This window comes from Trachypithecus francoisi, unplaced genomic scaffold, assembly GCF_009764315.1.
Source record: "Trachypithecus francoisi isolate TF-2019V2 unplaced genomic scaffold, Tfra_2.0 Lachesis_group15, whole genome shotgun sequence".
In the NCBI taxonomy this organism is placed as follows: domain Eukaryota; kingdom Metazoa; phylum Chordata; class Mammalia; order Primates; family Cercopithecidae; genus Trachypithecus; species Trachypithecus francoisi.
This window is the reverse complement of record NW_022681460.1, coordinates 62,987,771-63,013,836: the sequence shown is the minus strand read 5'-3', so window position 1 is coordinate 63,013,836 and position 26,066 is coordinate 62,987,771. Positions and strand designations below refer to the sequence as shown.

General features: G+C 37.7%; 1 protein-coding gene across 21 annotated transcripts in view; it reads right to left on the bottom strand.

Moving 5' to 3' along the window:
- Nucleotides 1-26,066, bottom strand: part of SYNE1 (spectrin repeat containing nuclear envelope protein 1) — a 538,457-nt gene that overhangs the window by 44,715 nt on the left and 467,676 nt on the right. For 17 of the 21 annotated variants that reach the window (XM_033235023.1, XM_033235024.1, XM_033235035.1 and 14 more), the window contains 3 exons: nt 23,124-23,279; nt 14,295-14,453; nt 10,621-10,787 (listed from right to left, as the gene is read on the bottom strand). In XM_033235023.1, the coding sequence (XP_033090914.1) occupies nt 10,621-10,787; nt 14,295-14,453; nt 23,124-23,279 (482 nt within the window). Of the gene's footprint in view, nt 1-2,346; nt 2,496-10,620; nt 10,788-14,294; nt 14,454-17,253; nt 17,377-19,469; nt 19,628-23,123; nt 23,280-26,066 lie in introns of those variants that run through there. The other 4 variants (XM_033235040.1, XM_033235042.1, XM_033235041.1 and 1 more) reach the window with 3 other exon arrangements.

The following is a 26,066-nucleotide window of genomic DNA, read 5'->3' as shown; positions in this document are numbered from 1 at the left end:
TCTCATGGCTAAGACAAAATTCATCTGGGCATCAGTCAGTGAATGACAGTTTTATTATGGCTACTGGGTACAAAGCTCGTGAAGTACGTTTGACCAACCACAGCATGGACATGGAATTTTACATGGCTTTGGCCATAGTGCCCCAGACTGAAAGAAGACTTTACCATCAATAAACCCACTGGAACAGGCCTGAAGAATGGCACACAGAACAGAGAGGTCCGTCCTGCTTTTAATTCTGTAGGAAAATCTTTTCAGCAGCCTCTCCTACATGACCAGCTTCTTGTCTTCAGATTTCGTAGGATCTGAACACTTACTAGGCTTGGGGATGGTAATGTCATTAGGGTTTTACTAGAGGTCGGAGTGCTTGTTTCCTCCCTTCCTTATTTTAGTCCCCTGGTATTATTTATGCATTAATTGGTCTCCTCCATGGTAAGTTCCTTGGAAAGCTGGAAATCTGAATTTCCATATTTGGCTATTTCCCTACCCTGGCCATGCTAAACTCAGGGCTTTGCACTAAATTGGGTACTGTTTAAATGGTTGCTAAACATTAATAATGAATATTCTAAGCGAATTGTGTTTATTTAATTAACATGTTTTCATTTTAAAATTTTTATCTGATATTAAGTGAGTATTAAATTTTACTTCTAGGTTCAACATTTGCCAATGCTCTATTTGTCAAGTACTAAAATTTATTCATTTTCTTGGTTCAAAACTCACTTATAAATATGATCAAAAGATCCAAAGCACAAAAGGATGCAAGTAAACACCGTTCCATAGGACCATCTACATTAGAAAAATAAATTACGGGATAACTTTTGTAATATTGAATGAGTTCTAAGTCAGAGTGGTTAGTATGCAATATGTCAAGGGCATCATGACATGGAAATGTGTGTTCATATAGTCCATTAGGGACAAGTTCCTCTTTCAAACAAATGTGTAAATTTGCTAAAGTCAATGGGGGTGAACATTTAAGCAGTTCTTTTTCATTTCTTTAAACAGTGTATTTTACTACAAATAGCAAAATGCAGTGTGCGCATGTGCTGGGGGCGCAGATGTGAGCCTGGAGGGCATGGAGAGTAGGATTAATAAGCCTTGGCTTATTAAACTTGATATTTATTTGCAGGACAGGGATCACCCTGTTTTTTAGGAGAAATGTCCCATGTTTCTTTCCATTATTTCTTTAAAGATAATTTTTGGGTAAAGTGTCACAGTATTTTTATTTATCTATCATCGTGAGGAGTCTGAGCAACATTCCTTTTGGTAAACATCCAGGATTATCATTCAAATTAGACACTTGCAGACGTCACGTGTCTGGGTAAGTTTAGCAGCTTGAGAAATCTGTAAGTCCCCGCAGCTTATGGTTCTTTCACAGTCCAGGCACTTGACCTTTCTTGAAAAGGATTCTACTATGAAATGCAAATATCCAGCTTCTTAACATGGAAACATGTATATACAAACACACATATATATACGTATGTATATACGTACCTACACACATATACTTATAAATCTATATATATTGTATCTATATTTCACAACTTTCCTTCACAGTGATTTAGTATATCTGTAACCCAAAACAAAACAAAAAGTTCAAATTCTAAATATAATAGAACGAAAATTACCATTGGGTAAATCCTATTGATTTGTAGAAAAGTATCTGAGGGATGATACAGAAAAAGGAAAATATTTTTAAAAAATTAAAAATAAAAATTCCTGTCACATTTTTATTCTAACTAAAAAAAATGAACTAAACATTTGCACAATGTGCTAAATTACTATTTTAGACATTAATCTGTATACTTTGCACATATATTTTATAAGCTTTATATTAGAGACTAAAACTTACTGACAAGCACAAACAAAAGCAACTTTCTCAAACACACAACATTTTCTAGAGCCCTGAAATATTTTTATTTAATGAAAGGAAAGCTTTCAACTACAAAGCTGTGAACCAGCTAAGGCTAAATTTCAGTTTCATCAGAAGCCCATCCTTTAAATAGCAGATGATGGACTAACTGAGTCTTTTTCTGGATCGCTTTCCTGTGTCTCAGCTTCTCTACTCTAGCCATACTCCTTGTATGACGCATACGCTCCAGAGACAACTGGAATACTGAGTCATAATAAAGTCCATTAACCTTTTCATCCAGCTCTGCATGCCCAGGAGAGGTACTAGAAAACAAACCAACAAATAACTCTTGGGAGTCCACATGGCCAGCTATCTCCCAACACCAATCCTCTTCACGTAACGTTGGCAAAAACAGTTCTGGATTAAAGCTTCCAGCATCTATCCTACATACCCCATGTAACATGAAAGCTATGTACAATGGAAGAAACTCAAGAAGATGCCTGCCTTGTGACATCGCAGTTACAATCTGGGAGATCTGCGTCCACACAGCCGTCCTCTGCCATCCTCAGAGCACGCAGGTCCTCTGCCACCACCATGAAGCTTCCACTTGCAAAAGTTAGACTCTGCAGAGCAAAAGGCTATATCCTTGGTGGGGATGAAAGTTTCCCCTTGTCTGTGTATAGAAGTATGAAAATGCTCACTCTAGACAAATGTTGGTAGTCTGCCCGATAATATGACACTGGGCAGTGACAAGTGGTCATGTTTCTAAATAAAACCTACATTCATTAACATGTGCCAGGCTTGATCTCCTGGAATGTAGGCCACGAGTGTAAGAAGGGGAAAAAGCTCAGTGTAATCTGTAAGGAGGAGGAAGCTACAGGTCTAAAGAAAGGACAGCAAAAACAACGTTGGCTGCAGACACGCTGCTGTTCTGTAAGGACAGTCAACTTTTCTTGCGGGCAGTTTGCTATGCGGGGAAGGCTATTTAAGGAAAACAAATCATCGCACTGCAAACAAACAAAATGTCCACAAGCACAGCAAATGGTAGTAGCAAAAGGAATAACTTTCTTCTTTTTTGGGTTCAGTATGCTAGCTCGGTAGTGTATACAAGAGTTTTAGGAGTTGTTTGGGAAGGTGGGAAAGTACATGCTCTTTATCTTTGAGTAGACTATTTGGGCAGGAAAAATAATGAAGAAATATTATTCTCCCTTACATATGCAAAACTTTTGTCCTTTAAAAATGATGTAAGATGAGAAAAATAACATCTTCATTTTAAGAAAATTTAAAAAATAACAATTCATTTGCTTCAGGTAACTCTTTTTCTTTTATGAATTTTGAGTTTCCAAACTTTCTGCACTAAGCATAGGATAATTTAATAATTTATACTTTTAAAGAAAATAAGTCCCCAAATTATTAATTCCTATAATTTAATAAAATATGACTAATGCTGGATGCTTTAAATCCTTTTGGGGATTAAAACTACACACAAATAAATAATAAATATTAAATAATGAAAATTTGCTAAGTTCTTTCCAAAAAGGACTACATGATGATTTGTAACTAAAATAAAACAGAGCATTTGGTTCTGGTCATGTGAGTTGATTGTTTTTATAACACAACACTAGAGGAAACACATTTTCTTTATAAAAGAAATACACAGATGGCTCACGCCTGTAATCCCAGCACTTTGGGAGGCCGAGGTGGTCGGATCATGAGGTCTGAAGATAAAGACCATCTTGGTTAACATGGTGAAACCCCGTCTCTACTAAAAATATAAAAAAAATTAGCCGGGCATGGTGGCAGGTGCCTGTAGTCCCAGCTACTCAGGAAGCTGAGGCAGGAAAATGGCGTAAACCCAGGAGGCGGAGCTTGCAGTGAGCTGAGATTGTGCCACTGCACTCCAGCCTGGGTGACAGAGTGAGAATCTGTCTCAAAAAAAAAAAAAAAAAAAAGGAAATACCCTGCCAGCCTGGGCGACAAAGTGACACCTTATCTCAAAAAAAAAAAAAAAAAAAAAAAAAAATTCAAAAGATTATCCAGGCACAGTGGCATGTATCTGTAGTCCCAGGTACTGAGGTGGGGGGAAGACTGCTTGAGCCCAGGAGGTTGAGGCTGCAGTGAGCCAGTACTGCACCAGTGCACTACAGCCTAGGTGACACAGCAAATCCCATCTCAAAAAAAAAAAAAAAAAAAAAAAAAAAATTTAAAGAAAACCGTATTTTATATAAGAAATAAATTCTAGAAAACATAGTACTTAAAGATATTACACTGTGAATTCTTTTATAAAACGATCATTCTTCTTATATTAATATATTATTTTTAGTAATCAGAAATGAAAATATTTGAGCTGTGATTAAAGAAATATATTGGTTATGAACCCATCACTATAGGCAACTTTGTTTTTTTCTTGATTATGACTAACATTTAAAAAACCTGAAATCTTCAAAACTTTTTATTGTCATAATTTCTTTAGTTTAATTTCTTTTACCTTATTTAGTTTTCCTCATGGAGTTAAAAATTTTGAAGTTTTCTTCATGCTTATTATTGTTAGCATAATATATTTATTCCAATGAACTAAATATGAAACAAGGCAAAGCTTTAAAGATATAATTATTGAAATAGCAAAAATCGCAATGTTCATTGATACAGAAAATCCTAGATAAGTTGTGGTATGTTTATACTATAGAATACTCTGCAGGATTTTAAAAGAATGAGACTGGCATAGATAGTGTTTTATAGTATACACGGTCCTTTCCCTTGCATTTTCTCATTGGAGATGTGGCAGTTAGTTTCATTAACACTTTGAAAACGAGTAACTTGAGGCTCAGAGAAGTTATTCAGTGAGACCTGGGCCATACAGCAGGAACCAGGTGGACTAAACTCAGTCCTCTTGATTAGTTCTGTGCCATTTCTGTGCTCATCGCATCAATGCATTCCTGATCCTTCCCAGGCACCTTCCAACTCGAACACCCTTAGGTAATACCAGCCATGAATTCCAAGAATTTAATTTCCTTTGACCTCCAACGTGGGTAGAACATCCTTTAAACTGAAAGTCCTCCTGAAGGCAGCTGCTAGGAACTTCACAAAGCCTTGCTTGCATTGCATATGCGTTTTACCTCCACAGCCTTTGAACTTCCTCTGAGATGACAGCTGGCCTTTATTGAACATATTCTATGCTTAGCAGTTGATATGGTTTAACTGTGTCACCACCCAAATCTCATCTTGAATTGTAGCTCCCATAATTCCCATGCATTGTGGAAGAGACCTGATGGGAGATAACTGAATCATGGGGGTGTCTCCCCCAGACTATTCCTGTGGTAGTGAGTAAATCTCATGAAATGTGATGATTTTATAAGGGGTTTCCCATTTTGCCTGGCTTTCATTCTCTCTTGTCTGCCACCATGTAAGATGTGCCTTTCACCTTCCACCATGATTGTGAGGCCTCCCCAGTCATGTGGAACTGTGAGTCCATTAAACCTCTTTTTCTTTATAAATTACCCAGTCTCGAGTATGTCTTTATCAGCAGCATGAAAATGGACTAATATAATGGTTTACAGGTCCCATTTCATGTAGTTCTTCTAATCATTCTTCTGAGCTAGCTACTATTATGATGCTCATTTTATACATGTGGTAACCAAGGTGCTGAGAAGATAAGCAAGTTGGTGAAGCAGAATCACACTATGACCCAGGCAGCTGAAGACCGAAGCCAATGCTTTGCTTTGTGTATGCTCTCATTTGTGTGCATACACTTTCCACCCTGTGGCTTAGATTTGAGAAACTCAGTAAATACTGGAGTGATTGCTATGTGCAAAGAACAAGGTCAGGAGCTGGGATTACTATGGTGATCAAAGTTAGATACACTTACATTTTAGTAGAGAAAACTAGCTTAAAATGACTGATCACACAAGATTTCACATAGTTCAGGGAAATGCTATGAAGGAGAAGCCTACTGAGCCGATAAGAAGAATCTGATCTAACCTGGAGAGAAGGAAAAAACACGAAGAACAATCAGGAGCTGGCCAGGCCAGGGGCAGGCAAGAGAATGCCCAGGAAGAGAGAATAGAAAGGAAGAGGCCCTGCAATGAGGAACCCTTGTGTACTTGCATTATGACACTTATTTGGTTAGGGACCATTTTCTTTCTCATCTTTATAACCCTAGAGCAGGTCACCTGTTTTGGTAAATAAAATTTTGTTGGAGCACTGCCATGGTTTTCTATTTACAGATTTTCTATGGCTGCTTTCACTCTATAACAACATGCTAATAGTAACAGAGACTATTTGGCCCACAAAACTAAAAATATTTACTATCTGGTCCTCTATAGAAAACATTTGCCAACCTCTGCCCTATAGCAAGAAGCATAGTACTTCATATACAGTAGGCATTCAATAATTTTAAAAAATTGTTTGTTTCTACTCCTATAAAATGTTGAGGCAATTATAATAAATATAGAGATTAAAAACAACCAGTCACAAAAGGCCACATATTATATGATGTATGTATATGAACTATTCAGAACAGGTACACATGTAGAAACAGAAAGTAGATTAGTGGTTTCCTAGGGCTGGGAGAAGTGGGGAAGGAAGAAGAGGGAAAAATGAGTGACAGCTAATGGGTAACTGTTTTTATTTGGGACTGATGAAAGTGCTTTAAAATTGATTAGAGTAATATACACACAGCTTTATAAATATGCTAAACTCACTGAATTACATGCGTTAGATAGGTAAGTTATATGGCATGTGGATTATATCCCCAAAAAAGCTGCTATTGAAAAAAAAAAACAAAAAGATAAGAGCCAAATAACTAAAGTATGCTTTTGCCTTGGTGATAGGGATTTAGGTTTAGCAGAGAGAAAAAGAATTTTCTCTATTACAAGGTCCAGTTACCCACTTCCCTGCTCCCAAATCATCACAACAGAGTAAACAAGTTGAATTTGACCTTCCTAGATGCTAAGATGAGAAATGTTACACAATCCATTGTCTGTGATAAGAAGCATTGAAGAATTAATACTAAAAGACAGATTTCCTTTTAGTCCTGAGAGCTAGAGAAATTGCTATGTGGATATTCTGCACAGGATTCATTGACAAAATGAGAGCCAGTATTCTTAAAGGCAGTTTTACAGAAATTAGAGTCATGTGTCAACAATGACAGTTTCTTATGCTGACTTTTAATAAAAGCCAATGGCTCAGAGGTACTTTTAATTATCTAGGCCACTGCTGAACAACAGAACTTTCTGAGAGGATAAAAATGTTCTGCATTTGACAGGGTCCAATAAGGTAGCCACTAGCCTCATGTGGTTACTGACCACTTAAAATGTGGCCTGTGCAACTGACCATAATTAAAATTAAGGAATAATTTAATTTTATTCCATTTCAGTTAATTTAAATATTCTGTAATGTAAATAGCCATCCATAGCTAGTGACTGCTGTATTACACAGAGAAGATCTAGAAAGTATGCAAAGCATACTAAAACATTATCCACTGAGCCCTAAAAGTAACTGAACAACTTTTGTTGCCCTAAAAAACTGACAATGCTTGACAACACAATTTAAAAACTCAGTACAAAGCACATCTATTTTGTTCTCAGAGTAATCTAAGCTAATCTGATGGCGATGTCAAGTGGACTCTAAATTATGCGTTCTTTTTATGTATGTAGTAGGTTTGTTATCAGTAAATCTTTTTCTTTCTTTTTTTCGCTTCTGTGATTGAATATTAAAGACATAGCTCATGTTTCTATTAGCTGAGATGTTCACCTAAAAATATTATCATCTTCAAAAATAACCTCTCCATTCTCATAAGAGCACCAACACAGCACAGAAATGTCGAAAGGCATACACTGGGTTATATTTTGCTTTAGTGCATCAGCGCTGGAAGAGGGAAGAGTAGTGAATGGACTGAATCACAGAAACCTAATACTTCAGCTGGCAGTTCACAGTTGAGGATGGGTGTGGAAGACATGCATCCAGTCTGTGCACTAATGAAGCACCAACAAACAAAGGAATAGAATGCAGATGTGACGGCTGGGTGTCTTTCAGGAGAAGCTGCAAGAGAGACTGTGACTCTAAAGTGGTTAAACTGCAGGATGGCTCAATGATCAGTGCCTCATCTAGTCTAATTCGGAAGGAGGCAATTAGAAACAGGCAACATATATACAAAAATCCCTTGTGGAATTTTATCTGGAAATTCTGAGGCTTTATGTAAGAGGAAACAAAAATTAGTATTATATAAGTGACTACAGTGAGAAGCATGGGTACCTTATAAACATGTAATTGATTCAAATTTATTAATATGTCTTTTGGCAAAGTGAACAATTAACATCTAGAAAATTCTCCACTGAACAGCCAGACAAAATATGTTATAAATAAATGTGAATTCAAGAAGAAAGCAGCAAACTCATTTCCTGTAATGTCAGCTCGTAGCTGGGCATACACCAAGTTAGCTGCTTATGACTAGATTACATTAAATCTGATTTAAAATATCTTTGACATAGTGCATCCTTACTCTCCACATCATTGAGCCACTACAAGTAAGTAAATAATATTAACTAGTTTAACTGGATTACGTGGAAATGTCAATCAATCTATGAGTCAAATTTGACCAAAAAACTCCCCAGGGGATATTTACCAAACAGGCAGTTTCCCTAACAAGGATATTTATAGCTTGAAGGACTTCAATTCCTTCTTCTGAAACAAGATTTTGTTATAATTTTAGTGAGTGAGAAGTGGGACTGAATACAGCATTGGGATTTTAAAATACACATTTGTCGAAACTCCAAGACCAATTTGAGCTAAAATGTTATTTCCATCTCTTTATAGTGCCTTTTCCAGAGCTCCTACTTATCTCATTGTTTTACTCCAGTCCCATCCTGAACTTCTCAAAGGAGAAGTTCTCCTTCAGTTCTGTCATTTTATCTTGACTCTCACAGTCACTGTCACATTGTAAGTACTTTACAAAGAACTGAGAAATTAGATTGTCGAGATCAAAAACAGAACTTATCTTCCATTTAACTGTCTTCTCTCTAACAGGGAAAAGGAAGTCACCAATTTGAAAGGCAGGAGGGCACAGCGCTCCAGGACATGGGCTTTGGAGTCTGAGCACAGGCTGTGCCATGCAACATGTGCGTGATGATGGACAAGCCTCAACCCCAGCCCCTGCATCTGTAAAATGGGCATAATGATAAGGTCACCTCAAAGGACATTGTGAACATATGAAAAGATGCATATGAAACCTGCAGCGTGGTGATTGGAACCAGCAAAGTGTTCAATAAATGTTAGTTGTATCAGTGCTATGGTTAAACATTTAAAAAGCTGACGCCGGGCGCAGTGGCTCACACCTGTAATCCCACCACTTCACGAGGCCTAGGCGGGTGGCTCACCTGAGGCCAGGAGTTTGAGACTAGCCTGGCCAACATGGTGAAACCCCATCTCTACTAAAAATACAAAAATTAGCCAGGTGTGGTAGTGTACGCCTGGAATCCCAGCGACTGGGAGGCTGAGGCAGGAGAATTGCTTGAACCTGGGAGGCAGAGGTTGCAGAGCTGAGATTGTGCCACTGCACAATCTGGGCCACAAAGCAAGACTCCATCTCAAAAATAAATAAATAAATATAAATAAGTAAAAAGTTGATATACATTTATTCCATTTTGTTTCACTGTCACTAAAATAAATGATAATCTCACTTTCTTGAGTTAGATACTTTTTGGTAACTCTCTTATAGAAAAGAAATATATGAAATGTGTTCAAAATCAGCATACAGAATTGTGATGCCCACATGCGGTTTTGGTGAGCACACGGTATGCAAAGGACATTGTTTCACGTTCACTTTTATGCAGCATGGCTAAGGAAAGAAACCCAGATTTTAAAAGTGTATTGTGGGACAGACTCCAAATGGCACCATTTGTAACATTCCAACTCTCCTAATTGCCATGAAGAACATTTACTCAAATATTCAAATATTCATTTATGCATTGAAGTATTCATTGAATCCATATTTAGGCACTGTTCCTAGTGCTTGTAATATATAGTGAATACAATGGAGGAAGTTTCCTGACCTCAGGGTGCCTAAGTTCCAACATGAAGCCAAATTCACCTAAAATAAGACATCTCCTTTTTATATTAATAGCATAGAGCATTTTTATAACATAGTGCATCATTCATATTAGACTTTTATATTGCTAGTAAATACCCTCATATATTTTTCTTTATGACTTTCATCTCTCTTGCCCAACCCTACCCTTCTACAACAGAAAGTGAGCATAATATTCCTCTTAGGTATCAGGCAAAGGCTTATAGTTACCACTAAGCTCAACACAAAATTACTGTAACGCAGCAGCTGATTTTTACAACCGAGCAGAGTGACAATAATCAGATTTATTTCCATACCTTGACAACTAGTAATTTTTTTTTTTTTTTTTGCTACTGCAGACAAAAACACTCTCCACAAATACTGGTCAGCAGTTTCTTCCTGATAGGAGTTTGAATACCCATGAAGCCCTAAAACAAAGAATTTTCTCTTGGAAATTAGTTTTGTTTAGATATGACTCTCTCTCTCTCTTTCTTGCAGCTACATACAAACAACACGAGATTTATAAAATAAGAGGAGAATTTTCAAGGTAACGAAAGTGCCAATTATGAGAGGAGCACGAACAGTTTTGAAAATGCTGAGGTAACCCAGGAAGAGAGACTGATTTATTGGATTATCTTTGGCTGGCGAAAGGCAGACTGAAAGGCTTTAAAATGCTGCCTACATGTGTCCTGTTGACTCAGGTCCTCTTTACCTGGCTGCAATGAGGTCCAGGAGATGCTGCCACCGGTCGTTGACCTTTCCCAGTTTGTATTCAATCTCAGATGCTTTGCTTTCATGGCTGGCTTTAGCAAGTCGTTCTCCCATTTGTTGGAGCTGTATTTTGTTCTCTTGAGCAACAGCAATTTCCTCTTGATAATCCTGTGTAATAAATAGCAATCACAAAGGTCAGAAAGCATATTCTTAATGCATCCAGTACGGCTCTACTAGAAACATGATAATTACTGTTTTCTACTGCTTGGAAATAGTTTGAGCATAGGAATACCATGTGGACATCAGCCCATGTGCACAAGTATTAGTAGTGCCTATTATTTTCGGTATGTATGCAGAGTTGGGATTAAATTTTTATATAGACGTTCTCAAAATAAATAGGATGCTGCTTCCTATTTACCTGAAATATATATTAAAAAACAATAAAAGATAGATATAAAAGATAAAGCTTAAAGGATTTTAGTATTGGGAAATTATACCTTATTTCTCTCAACACTAACTTGATGTTATACTTAGAATAAATTCTCATACAAATAGTTGCCGAGAGACTTATGAAATGCACACACACACATACATATGCAATTGATATATATATGTATATATGTAAATGTGAATGTGTGTGTCTATTACATTATTTGTGTGGAATATTTTAAAAGCGTTCCTTCATTTTAAAGAGCTATCCTCTATACAATGCCAGTATTTTGCAGTAAATAAATCAATGATAAATTAACTTTCAGTAATAATAACTATTAATTATAGAGAATCGATGGGCTTCAAACCTTCTTGATTTACTCACTTTCTCTGCTAGCTTCTCTTAAATTGTTTGAGTTAAAGAGGACAGACTCCATATGGTCTACTTGCAAGAGATAAGCACGAAATAGTTTGCTTTAAGTGACATGAAAGGACAGTCCCCTCCCCTGCACCGCCACTGCTATCCCCAGTGACCCTCTTACTCTCTTGCCACAGTGACAGGATCCAGTCTTTAGGATCAACTTTTTTATTTTTGGCTTAAGCTCCTGTTATGTAATAAAAAGTTTCTCAGCAAAATAACATATGAAGATGGGTATTATATGAATGTGAACATTTTAACCTTCTCTTGCTCTAAAGTTAGTGTAGTAACAGAGCTATCCTCCCAAGTCATTTACCTAAGCCAAAGGGCCCCAAAGGAATGGTAGGGACCAACAAAATTTTATTCCATTCCAGGGCTGACTGCCGTTGTCATGCCTGCAGCCCCGCCCACCCTTCTTTTTATGTTATTTCAACACAACGGGATTCAAAGACCAATACGTTGATTTGCATTTATTAATATTATAATATTTCAGCAAACATTTGAGATGATTTTATTGAGAAGTGTTTCTTTCAAGGAATTACTTTAAGACTTAAAAAGTATTTATAGTAAAATAATCCTCTTGAATTGTCTTTAAAATCAAACTATTTTTGAGTGTTAATACCAACAGACACTAATATCTTGGTTTCAATTTTTTAATGAATTGTCTTTTTCTTTTTCCTTCACCTTATTAGTACTTTCCAGTGGACAACTGCCTTTTTCTATGTTGCCAAAATTACCAAACCTTGATGTTATTTTCCTTTACAAAAGAGACACCACAAAGAGGAAAACTCATTCAGCCCTTTAAAAAAAACCCATGAGTTATTAATATACAAGGTAGATAGTTAACATTTTAAATAATATTCCTAACATTGTGCCAAATAATGTAATACAATCTATATGAAAAGCTGAAATTTTTCTAAATTTTAAGTTATGGTTATAGATTGTTAAAGAGATGGTTTTTTTCCCCACACTCTCAGACTTCCCATACTTTAGGATGTATATCTATACATCCTAAATTTAGTAAAAAAAGCAATGAGAATAGAGACAAATTTAATCAAAATTTATTCTATAGCAAATTTTACTCTACTATCTATAGTGCATTAATCATTCACTGATAGCATTCTCTGACAACCAGCAACTTAGCAAAGCGCAACCGTGAGCAGATGCTAAAATGAAATCTGTATCATCTCAGCCAAGAATTTTAAGGTTTACAATACCAAGTAAACAAATGCTTATTCATTTGGATTGATCCAATGGATAAATCGTCTTGAATTGTGTGCATATGGATAGAAATAATTTTTCTTAACAACCATTTATATTTCTTTACAGAATAAATGAAGCTACAATTTGTTGATGTAGTAAATACTGGCTGAGTGCTTATGAGAAGTTAGGTACTGCTTCAGGTGCAGGGGATAAAGCAATGAACAAAATAGACAAAGCCCATGCTCCTGTAAAGCTGACAGATCAGTGGGGTCTCCACTTGGACAATGAATAAGTAAATACAAAAAATACATTGTACATTAGACGGTGATATGTACTAATGACAAGCATACACTAAAATAACATTAAAATCACTGATTGTTCACAAACACTGTGGAAACAATACTGGAATCACCAAATTCTTTTTTTTTGTTTTTCTTCTGGAGACAGTCTCACTCTGTCACCCAGGCTGGAGCGCAGTGGCACAATCTCGGCTCACTGCAACCTCTGCCTCCTGGGTTCAAGTGATTCTCTTGCCTCAGCCCCCTGAGTAGCCAGGACTACAGGCATGTGCCACCATGCCCGGCTAATATTTTGTAGTTTTAGTAGAGATGGGGTTCACTGTGTTGGTCAGGCTGGTCTTGAACTCCTGACCTCTGGTAATCCGCCTGTCCTGCCTCCCAAAGTGCTGGGATTACAGGCGTGAGCCACCGCACCCAGCGGAAATCATCAAAAATTTTAAAATGCTAGTAAATTTGATCAGCTTTATACAGACATCAGAAATGTTTTGGATCCAAATGAATATGTAAAATAATTTGATAATATATACATACCTTTAAAATAATATGAAGCCGAAATTATCAGGAAACTCTTAATTCCTATCTATGGTCTACAAACCATATTTTAGAGAGAAAACGTCAATTCAATTTATCTTAAGAATCTTTTCTTTCAGTTTCTCTCTAGTGACTTTACCTTTTTAAAAACAAACAAACAAAAATACACAAGCAACTAAAAAAAAAAAAGGAAAGAAAAATAATACATATAAAAGATTCCTACGGAACAGGTAGCTAAGAGCCCCAAATACTGAACTGAATAGTAGATGCTCTATTTCATCACAAATTGCAAGTATCCTATATATTTTATGTGTAAAGCAGGTCTTTTCATGCAAGTTTATTTTATGCTGGATACTTTCTTTTTGAGACAGAGTCTCAGTCTGTCGCCAGGCTGGAGTGCAGTGGTGCGATCTCTGCTCACTGCAATCTCCACCTCCTAGGTTCAAGTGATTCCCCTGCATCAGCCTCTAGAGTAGCTGGGACTACAGGCGAGCACCACCGCGCCCGGCTAATGTTTTGTATTTTAGTAGAGACAAGGTTTCACCATGTTGGCCAGGATGGTCTTGAATCCTGACTTCATGGTCCACCCGCCTCAGCCTCCCAAAGTGCTGGGATTACAGGCGTGAGCCACCGCACCTGGCTGCAAATTTATTTTATATTAAAAAGATAAAATATTTAAAATATACTGCTCCTTTGACAGGAAGGTAATTGTGAGTAAAGTCACCCTCTGTACCTGTGAGAAGTATACATAAGCCTTATGAAGAATGAAAACCTAAGTAGCCATGCATTCCATACCTTCTTGAGCTTCTCTATCATTTCTTCAATGAGAATGTCTCCATTCTGAGAAACCTTGCTTTCCATTTGAGTCAACCACTCACAGAGTTCCTTGTTCTTCTCACTGAAGACTGCCCATTCGTTCAATCTTTCACCTATTTGCTGCCGCCTTAAGGAGAGCTGAAAAGTTTAAAACAGGAGAATAGGCAAAATGATTATCAGAGAGAAGCCTACACTCCAAGGAAAACAGCAAATAAACTAGGACTAAAATGAATGATAGTCATACATCTTTTTAGCCCACTGTTTCCTGAAGTCCAGGACTTGCTATTATACAAGTGGGAGACACTGAATCCTCTAGTTGTTTCCTGAAGGTTCACATACACATTAGCTTATTAAAGGTTCTGGATAATGCAACTTCACACAGTTGGTTCAGGATAGATAGGATACATGACCGGTGAATGTAAGAAAGAAAGAAGAAATGGAAAAGAGTTGGGAAAGAAGAAAGGAAAGAAGGGAAGTAAAAGGAAAGAGAGATGGTAAAGAAGGGAGGAAAACGAAAGAAAGAAAAAAAAAGAATAGAAAGATGAAAGCAAAGAGTAAAAATAGGGAAGGAAGAAGGAAAGGAAGAAAAGAATGGATGGAAGAATGAGCCTCGGGTATCTGGAGAGTGAGGGAGAGGGCAGCATGGAAGCGAAGCGGCCTGAAGTGGGGGCAGGTGTCCTGAGGCTCAGCTCCATACTGACACGTGAACTCCAGGCAAGTTTCTCTACTTCTCTGCAGTTTTCATTATTTATTTATTTATTTTTGTTTCTTTTCCTTCTTTTTTTTTTTTCTTTGCATGATAGCTTTATTAAGATATATTTCACATATCATACAAAATCACCTGTTTAAAAATGTACAATTTAGTGCTTTTTAGTATATTCACAGCATTTGTGCAATCATCATCATAATCAATTTTAGGATATTTTCATCATTCCAAAAAAAAAAAAAAAGCCAGGTGTGGTGGCTCACGCCTGTAATCCTAACACTTTGGGAGGCCAAGGCGGGCGGATCACTAGAGGTCAGGAGTTCGAAACTTGCATAGCCAACATGGTGAAACCCTGTCTCTATTAAAAATACAAAAATTAGCCAGGCACGGTGGTGCACACCTGTAATCACAGCTACTTGGGTAGCTGAGGCAGGAGAGTTGCTTGAGCTCAGGAGGCAGAGGTTGCAGTAAGCCGAGATTGTGCCACTATGTTCCACCCTGGGTGACAGAGCAAGACTCTGCCTCAAACAACCAACACCACCACCACAACGAAAACCTTGTAGCCATCAACACTTATTCCACTGCTCCTCCTCACTTACCTCACAGTTCTAATCTCCCTTCTGTCCCTATGGATTTGCCTGTTCTGGACATTTCATATACATGAAATCATACAATATGCAGTCTTCTATGACTTCTTTCACTTCGCATATTTTAAAGACTTATCTGTATTGTAGCAGGTGTCAATACTTCATTCCTTTTATTGCTAACTATATTCCATTGTATGAATATACCACATTGTATTTATCAACTCATCTTATTTGGGTTGTTTCCATTTTTTGCCTATTCTGAATAATGCTGTTATAAACATTTTGTGCACAAGTGTTTGTATGAATACATGTTTTCATTTCTCTTAGATATTTATCTAGGAGTAGAATCTCTCGGTCATAAGGAAACACTATAGATTGTTTTCAAAAGTGGCTGCCCATTTCATATTCCCACCAGCAGTAGGATTCCAATTTCTCTACATCTTCACCGACACTTTTGACTACAGTCATCCTAATGGATGAGAAGTGGTATCTGATGATGGTTTTGATTTGCATTTCCCTGAAGGCTAACAATACTGAGACTCTTCACGTTTCTTAGCCATTTGCAAATCTCCTTTGGAGAATTATCTACTCAAATCCTTTGTCTGCTTTTTTAATTAGATTGCCTTTTTATTACTGAGTTCTGAGAGTTTCTTATACATTACATATACAATGGGCTTGTTTTCCTATCTCTAGGTCTAGAATTATCCTTTCCAGAATTCTAAAATTTTCTGATTTCAAAATATAATACTCTTGTGTTCACAGTGCTGGTTGAAATACTAAGGAATGTTTCTAGTTGAGCTAAACTACATGTTGGTAAAACATAATATGATTTGGTAAGAAGGTTTGAAGATGTTCTTCCACAGTTTTGTCATAATGCTAGCTATTCCACTATTCATTCCACAGCACTAAACATGTCCCTATTGATTTTATTTTACCCCCAGTATTTTATTACAAAACATTTCTGACACAGAAAAGCTGAAAGAATTGTTTGGTAAGCACTCATTATATACTACCTGGGCTCAAACAGTTAACATTTTGCTATGCTTTGTTTTAAGACATTTTCCTTCCTTAATACATTTACTTTTTATGTATTTCAAACAAATTTCCTTTTTAAAATGAAAATGAAAGTATTTCTAAGGTATTACACACTTTCTAGTTATTAATTCTGCCTTGGATTGGCTCTGTTAATGATTAGACAGATAACACAAACCTAAATATCTGTGATTCTACATCCTTGTAAACTAGTCCAGGAGCCCAGGATACGTATCCCAAGGCCAGCCTTAGGCGTAGTGAGTTGCCTACAGAGTGAGCCCCAAAACCTACCATAAATTTTGAAAGGCAACCACAAAAGATTTATTCTTTTGATTCAATTCTGATCTTTTAAAATAAAAGTTTTTCTGGGTTGGGTGACACTGGTGAACATACTAAGTATTTCCCCATTAGTATAATTTAGTTTCTCATTGAGGTTTTTGGAAGCAGAATAATACAGAACAGTCAAAGGGCAGTGAACTCACTTGGGATAGGTCCTACCAGAAATGGAAAAAGCTAAGGAAACACAGATTTAACAGTTTTGGAGACAAATTTTGTCACTTTACACCGTACCCCAAACAGCACCGAAGAACACAATCCTTCCAGCACCCCTTAACCCTCTAGTTCTGAGGGCCGCGTGCACTCTGATCTTCTGCTGGATCTCTCAGATTGAGAACTCTTTGGTGAATACAGCCTTTTCCCTTTCATTCACACAGAGCAGCAAGAGTCAGGAGTCTGGCTGGTAATTAAAGTCCTGGTTCAATTGATGGCCAAACTAAACTATACTTTTAGTATTTGGACTGCCCAAAGTAATCATTGTCTAAGAATCAAGGCTGGGCGTGGTGGCACATGCCTGTAATCCCAGCACTTTGGGAGGCCGAGGTGGGCAGATCACAGGAACCAGGAGTTCAAGACCAGCCTGGCCAACATAGTGAAACTCCATCTCTACTAAAAAACAAAAATTAGCCAGATGTGGTGGCAGGCATCTGTAATCTCATCTACTTGGGAGGCTGAGGCAGGAGAATCGCTTGAGCCCAGAAGGTGGAGATTGCAGTGAGCCAAGATCATGCCACTGCACTACAGCTTGGGTGACAGAGTGAGAAGACAAAAAAGAAAAAAAAAAAAAAAAAGAATCGAAACCCCTGCCCTTCAGACTGAAGATGAACAAGTAACTCCTCACACTTCCCCCAAATCTTGGCCATAAGCCAGGAATGAACTCTAGGCCTTTACTCACCAATATCTGCAGGGAGGATGGCCACATAATAGAAAAATACTACTTATTACTTTCATAGGTAGGTAATATTATCCCCATTTCAGAGACAAGGAATGTGAAAGCCGGACAAATTTGGGGTACTCGTTTAGAATCAGTACAAGATAAGAGCAGCAAAGTTTGAGTGTTTGATATGGGGTGCAAATATGATTAAACATCCAGAGGCAGCTGAGATTCAAAAATAGTTCATCCATCACTGACTGACTGCACGACCAGGACAAGGTCCCTCATTTTCTCTACGACTTACTCCTTTCATTTGGAAATTATTCCTATGTTTGCTCCAAAAATTCATTAGTCTGTAGTAAACAAGTGTCTCTTTGTCCCCAGTACTGTCCTATCAATATGGTAACATTATACAAACAAGAGAGTAATTTAAGAAATTGACTGATAAGGCCAGGCGCGCTGGCTCACGCCTGTTATCCCAGCACTTTGGGAGACTGAAATGGGCGGATCACTTGAGCTCAGGAGTTTGAGACTAGCCTGGCCAATATGGTGAAACCGCATCACCATTAAAAAATACAAAATTAGCCGGGCATGGTGGCAGGTGCTTGTAATCCCAGCTACTCAGAAGGCTGAGGCAGGAGAACTGCTTGAACCCAGGAGGTACAGGTTGCAGTGAGCCAAGATCGCACCATTGCACTCCAGCCTGGGCATCAAGAGTGAAACTCTGTCTCAAAAGGAAAAAAAAAAATACATTGACTGATATATACTAAAGACCTGACAACAGCTGGCCATTACTGTGCTGCAGCTACTAGTACTATTATACATGACTACAGGGCATCAATTAAGTTTAAATTTTTTTTTCTTCCCTTGACACTCATGTATTCAATATCCCCACTAAGCAGCTGGACTATACATAGATAGATAGATAGATAGATAGATAGACAGATATAGATAGATACATAAAATATATATTATATCCCTAGTGTCTATCACACACCATGAAAATGTTGCTTTCATTTTCTTACCACGGAGTTATACCTTAAAAAAGACACAGTGAGGTTACAAGCACTGGGTGCAAACCAAGGCCGAATGCTTTTCAAAAGATGTGCATTCATAAGGGCAATGGCATTGTCCTTCTGGTTTGTACATCTAATATTTAGTCTATATACTAAATATTAAACTAAATATATAGTAAACATTACTATATTATACTAAATATAAAGTAAACATTACCATCTCTTTCTTTGGATTCAAATGAAACTGTTAAATTATTTATCAGCTTAGCACATATTTATGTTTTTGCAAGGGCACAAATACATTGCATTGCCAACAGTTGAGAAGCACCAGCTAAAACCTTCAGAGTATGCAGCAGCTCAACAGGAAATACATCCTTTTCTGGTTGAAATATTTTTACCATGATGTTTTGACAAAACAACGAGCAATTACAATGATGACATATACTTATATTTCAGCTAGAATTACACACAAATCTACAAACCAAAACAGGAATAAAAACAAGTAGAAGCTCTGGCTGTACACAGGCACAACAAAACATTTGGGGTATCTACTTGAAAACAGATACTTTAATATATTAACTCTGCCCTGCAATGTTTACTCACGGCCTCTCTCCCTCATTCTCATCGCCAGTCCCAGGTACTCCAGACTCCTCGTCAATTACTTCGGTCAGAATAGGAACAGACTACTTGCTCCTTAGTAGGGATAATGTTAGGTTGAACTCAAGTTTTGACTTTTACAACGAGACATAGGCGCAAGCTCATTTCCTTTTGTGGTTTCATACTTGACAGAAATTCACCAGAAATAACTAACTCAAGAACTAGAAACCAATCTATGTCCCCCTTAGAGTTACATCCTGGCACCTTGATCAAACTCATGACTAAACTCTCAATGGTTTAAATAATATTTTTCAGAGAGAAGTATTAATAATATGAGATAAGTATGCTTTAGCTTCAAGCATTAAGACACTTCAACATGGAAAGATTCTAAAATCACTGTGTATTCCGTTTGCTGTTTCTTTTTAACGTCTTAGTCTACTCACAGGTGCAGGGTATTAATCTATTTACAGCATATTGCATGATCAACATCAGCTTTTGAAATATATTTTCAGACAGCTGTCTAGATATATCTAAGTCTGAAGAACAATTTTACAACACATGAATGACTAACTTAGCAATTAATAATAACAATAATTCCACGGCATTTTTACGAAACGGTTTTCCTAAATCAAAAAGTATTGCATAACCATAGTCTTCTTAACCTCCAAAATATTCAAAATCTTGTCATTATTTTACACTAAGAGAAACATAAGTACGAAGACACAGAATAAATGCCCTAACGTCTTAATTATAAACAACACATCATGAACACTTAGCTACCGTAGACACTGGAGATACAAAGAAATGGCCTTTGCATATCAAAGTCCTCATATTCTTGTAATGAGGTCACAAACATTAAAAAGAATAATAATACAATGCCACATTATGGCACAACCAAAAGAGAAATGAGAGTTCAGAGGACCAAGAACATACTGAGGGCCGAGAATTTCATAAATGACATTGCAGGGGTTGCAGGATGTAAAAGAAAACAGGTTAGAAAATTAGAAGGGAAGCCCGGGTGTGGTGGCTCACGTCTGTCATCCCAGCACTTTGGGAGGCTGAGGTGGGTGGCTCACCTGAGGTCGGGAATTCGAGACCAGCCTGACCAACATGGAGAAACCCCGTCTCTACTAAAAGTGCAAAATTAGCAGGATCTGGTGGTGCATGCCTGTAATCCCAGCTACTCGGGAGGCTGAGGCAGGAAAACGGCTTGAACCTGGGAGGCAGAATTTGCGGTGAGCCGAGATCATGCCATTGCACTCCAGCCTGGGCAATAAGAGTGAAGCTCCGTATCAAAAAGATGAAGAAGAAGAAGGAGAAGAGAAGGAGAAGGAGAAGGAGAAGAAGAAAATTAGAAGGGAAGAAACAGTGTCGGCAGGAAGAGTGGCATGCATAAGCCAGGTCTTTGGGGAGGGAAGTTAATGGCAGGTTTGAAGCAAATAGGATCCAATCTCTAAAATATCTCTCTGAAGGCTTCATAGGCATCATTTAGCTAAAGCAATATATCTGGTCTAATCCAATTCATCCAACATGCTAAAAAATATTAAGAGAGCAGGTAGTGCTAGACTTTTCTTAAAATTAAGAAAAACAGATGAATGGGCTCACAAAGGTAACTGAAGGTTGCTGTGATAATTTCCCACAATTTTTCCCACCAAATATCTTTCATTTTGATACATCATGATAAAGTCTTTACATTGCAAAATTGTAGGATGACTTACTGTATGGTAAGGTATTGCTTTCAGTTTGAAGAATGCAGAAATGAATCAAGCGTTGTGATGAACATTACTACCCTCTATGAGTAACTCCATGTAAATTTCTCATTGTGTTCACTGAAAAAATGAAGCTTTGTGAAAGTAGCTAAATTCATTTTGAACTCAAACCATTAACATGTTGGTGAAAGCCATCTCTTATATGTGTCCCCCTTTTTAAAAAGTATATATTCATAGGAAACTGCTCACACATCTACCATGTGTGCTCCAGAGCTTTCTGTTAGTCCATGGACTGAGAAAAACCTGGGTTTTCACCTAAATATACAGAGAGAAATTTTCCTGAAAACACACTTCTTGTTGATATCACATAAATCAAGAGGCTCTGAGCCTCTTAAACTCTGTTTAATGGTTCCTGAAGGATGAGGATAAGCATACCTAAGTTAGAGAAAATGTGGAGGATGGGAGACAAAAGAGATCCCAGGGCAGTACAATTGGCAGGGACATAAGAGTAGGGACATAAAAGTCCCCTCTCAACAGCCCCTTCCTCAGTCTTCCCACAGCAGCTTCTTCCAGCCAGGCCCTCTGCTCCAGCTGCCACCTTGTCAGCGTGTTCATTTGCTTCCTTCCCTCAATCTATCTCCTCCACTCCCCTTCTCAAAACTCAGTTCAAAATTTATCCATCTCAAGAAACATTTCCTTTATTCCTTGCCATCCACAGTAACCTTAGCTTGCTTACATCTTTATACAGTTTTTTTCTGTGTGTGTGTGTGTGTGTGTGTGTGTGTGTGTGTGTGTGTGACGGAGTTTTGCTCTTGTCGCCCAGGATGGAGTGCAATGGCGCGATCTCAGCTCACTACAACCTCCAGCTCCTGGGTTCAAGCGATTCTCCTGCCTCAGCCTCCCAAGTAGCTGGGATTACAGGCGCCCACCACCACGCCCGGCTAATTTTTGTATTTTTAGTAGAGATGGGGTTTCACCTTGTTGGCCAGGCTGGTCTTGAACTCCTGACCTCAGGTGATCCACTCGCCTTGGCCTCCCAAAGTGCTGGGAGGACAGACATGAGCCACCGCACCTGGGTCCTTTATACAGTTTTATACATTGTTTTGACCTGTTTATGCCTGGTTTTCTTCTTAACCATACACATTCTCCTAGACTGATTTTAGTCTCAGATCAAGTTTAAACTTGATGGTAGGGACATTTATTATAGTTTGTTAACATCACAATAATTAAGATGACTGATCCATCTAACAGAGATATATCACAGCCTATTCTGTGCCAGGCAGGGGCACCTGGGGTACAGGAGTAACAACACAGACAAGGCCCCACTTTCTGAAGAGCATAACCTCAAGGCATTTGGGTCTGTTCATTACGAGCCTTTGAATCTGTTATTCCTCTTTGCCTAGGATGTCTTCTCGCTGCCTTTCCACCAATCTTTCCCTTTCATTTCCAACTTAAAGTCAATCTGGAATCTTTTTTAAGATGTTGTGCACATAGAAGGTATTTAATAAATGAATAAAGTATGACTAAAAATAAATGAATAGTAACTACCAGGAAACAACTACAGTAAATTAAGAGTGATAATAAATATTCCCTGTACAAAGCCAGCTCCACAGTATTAGCTAATATTACAAATGCAACAACAGTTTTTCATGTTTCAAGTATATCCACCCAGCAAAATCACAAATGTGAACCATAACATGGTGCTTTCTCTTAAGAATATTATGCTATCCAGCGAAAGTGAAAGGAAAAGAATCTAGTTTCAGTTGTTCTAAAATGTGGCAAAATATAAATATATTCATCTGAAACATTCTGGTAGTAACCACAGTGCTCTTCCTTTGTCCATACTAAGAATGATGGGATGGGTCCACATGTGGGTTAAGCCATCTGACATTCAAATTCATCTCCCAGTTTTCCATCATCAAGATAATTCCATTTTTAGAACTTGTCTTACCTGGTGGCATAGTTCTTCCCACTGCCTTTGCAGAAGCTCTATGCGTTCATTAAGAATGGAGATATCATCAGCACTGATGTAGGCAGAGAGGGTGTCCTTCAGCAGGGTCAACTGGGTCAAGTCATCTGTCCAGCTCCCAACTGCATTTTCTAATTCCTAAATTAAAAAAAACCAAAAAACTTGAATACCCATGGACATCTCCTGCCAATGATTTCTGAAGTGTTTTTGAATCCCCTCTTGATAGAATCTCCTTTGTATAGCCCTCAATTTAAATATATAACTTGGGATCTGGAGGCATATCATGGCGATATTACAGATTTGGTTCCAGACCGCAGAAATCAAGTATATATCACAATAAAGTGAATCACAAATGTTTTGGTTTCCCAGTACATATAAAAGTTATATTTGCACTATACTATTGTGGATAAAATGTGCAATAGCATATGTCTAAAAAAAAACAATCTGCATACCTTAATTTAAAAATACTTTATTTCTAAAAAATGCTAATGACCATCTTAGGCCTCAGCAAGTCATAATCTTGCTGGTAGAAGGTCTTGACTCAATATGAAAGGCCGTTGACTGATCCAGTGGTGATTGATGAAGTCTGGGGTGGCTGTGGCAATTTCTTAAAATAAGACAAGGAAGCTTAAGCACAATCAATGACTCTTTCTTTTACAAAAGGTTTCTTTGTAGCATGTGATGCTGTTTGAGAGCATTGTACTCACAGAACTTTTTTCAAAATTTGAGTCATCCTCTCAAACCCTACTGCTACCTTACCAACTAAGTTTATGTAATACTTGAAATCCTTTGTTGTCATTTCAACAATATCCACAGAATTTTTACCAGGAGTAGATTCCATTTCAAGAAGCCACTTTCTTGTTGATGGCCATACCACCCTAACTGTGCCCAATCTCATCTGATCTTGGAAGAAACCACTTTTCTTATTGATCCATAAGAAGCAACTCCTGGCCGGGCGCGGTGGCTCAAGCCTGTAATCCCAGCACTTTGGGAGGCCCAGACGGGTGGATCACGAGGTCAGGAGATCGAGACCATCCTGGCTAACATGGTGAAACCCCGTCTCTACTAAAAATACAAAAAAACTAGCCGGGCGAGGTGGCGGGCGCCTGTAGTCCCAGCTACTCGGGAGGCTGAGGCAGGAGAATGGCGTGAACCCGGGAAGCGGAGCTTGTAGTGAGCTGAGATCCGGCCACTGCACTCCAGTCCCGGCGACAGAGCGAGACTCCGCCTCAAAAAAAAAAAAAAAAAAAAAAAAGAAGCAACTCCTTATCCATTCAAGTTTTATCATGAGATTGCAGAAAGTCAATCACATCTTCAGGTTCCATTTCCAATTCTAGTTCTCTTGCTGTTTCCACCCCATCTGGAGTTACTCCCTCCCCCACTGAAGTCTTGAACCCCCTCAAAGTCATCCACGACAGCTGGAATCAACTTCTTCCAAACTCCTGTTAATGTTGCTTTTGTAAAAAAAAAAAAAAAAATCATTTTTAATTTTTGTGGGTATACAGTAGGTGTATATATTTATGGGATATACAAGATATTTTAATAGACGATGTGTAAAAATCACAGCAAGGTAAATACGGTATTCATCACCTCAAGCATTTATCCTTTGTGTTACAAACAATCCAATTATACTCTTTTATTTATTTAAAAATGTATGATTAAACTATTATTGGATATATTCACCATGTTGTTCTATCAAATACTAGATCTTATCCTTTCTATTTTTTGTAACCATTAACCATCCTCGTCACCCCTGCAGCCCCCAGGTACCCTCCCAAGCTCCGGTAACCATCTTTCTACTCTCTATCTCCATGAGTTCAGCTGTTTTAATTTTTAACTCCCACACATTAAGTGGAAAACATGTTGAATGACAGTGGCGAAAGTGGACATCCTGTTGTGTTCCAGATCTTAGAGTATTCAGTATTCAATCTTGGCAGGTTGTATGTGTCTAGGAAATCATCCATTTCTTCTTGGTTTTCCAATTTATTGGCACATAGTTGCTCATAATAGCCTCTAATGATCCTTTAAATTTCTGCGGTATTGGTTGCAGTGTCTCCTTTTTCATCTTATTCAGTATGATGCTAGCTGTGGGTCTGCCATATATGGCTTTTACTATGTTGAGTTATGCTTCTTCTATGCTCAGTTTTTTTAGGGTTTTTATCAGGAAACGTTGAATTTTATCAAATGCTTTTCAGCATCAATAGAAATGATCATATAACTTTTGTCTTTCACTCTGTTGATCTGATGTACACACTGATTGGTTTGAAAATGTTCAACCATCATTGCATCCCTGGGATAAATTCCACTTGGTCACGACAAATGATCTATTTAAAGCACAGTTAAATTCAGTTTGCCAGTATTTTAATGAACATTTTTACATCAATGTTCATCAGATATATTGTTCTATAATTTTTTTCTTCTTCTTCTTCTTTTTTTTTTTTTGATGTGTCTTTGTCTGGTTTTGTTATCAGGTTAACAGCCTCGTAGAATGAATTCGGAAGTATTCCCTCCTCCTCTATTTTTCAGAATAGATTGAGTAGGATTGGTATTAATTCTTCTTTAAATGTTTGGTAAAATTCAGCAGTGAAGCCATCAGGTCCTGGGCTTCTTTGCTGGGAGACTTTTTATTACGGCTTCAATCTTGTCACTTGCTATTGGTCTGCTTTTGGATTTCTTCATGGTTCAATCTTGGCAGGTTGTATGTGTCTAGGAAATCATCCATTTCTTCTTGGTTTTCCAATTTATTGGCATATAGTTGCTCATAATAGCGCTAATGATCCTTTAAATTTCTGTGGTATTGGTTGCAATGTCTCCTTTTTCATTTAGATCTTCTCTTTTCTTCTTAGTCTGGCTAATGGTTTGTCAATTTTGTTTATCTTTTCAAAAAATAAACTTTGCATTTTGTTGATCTTTTGTATTGTTTTC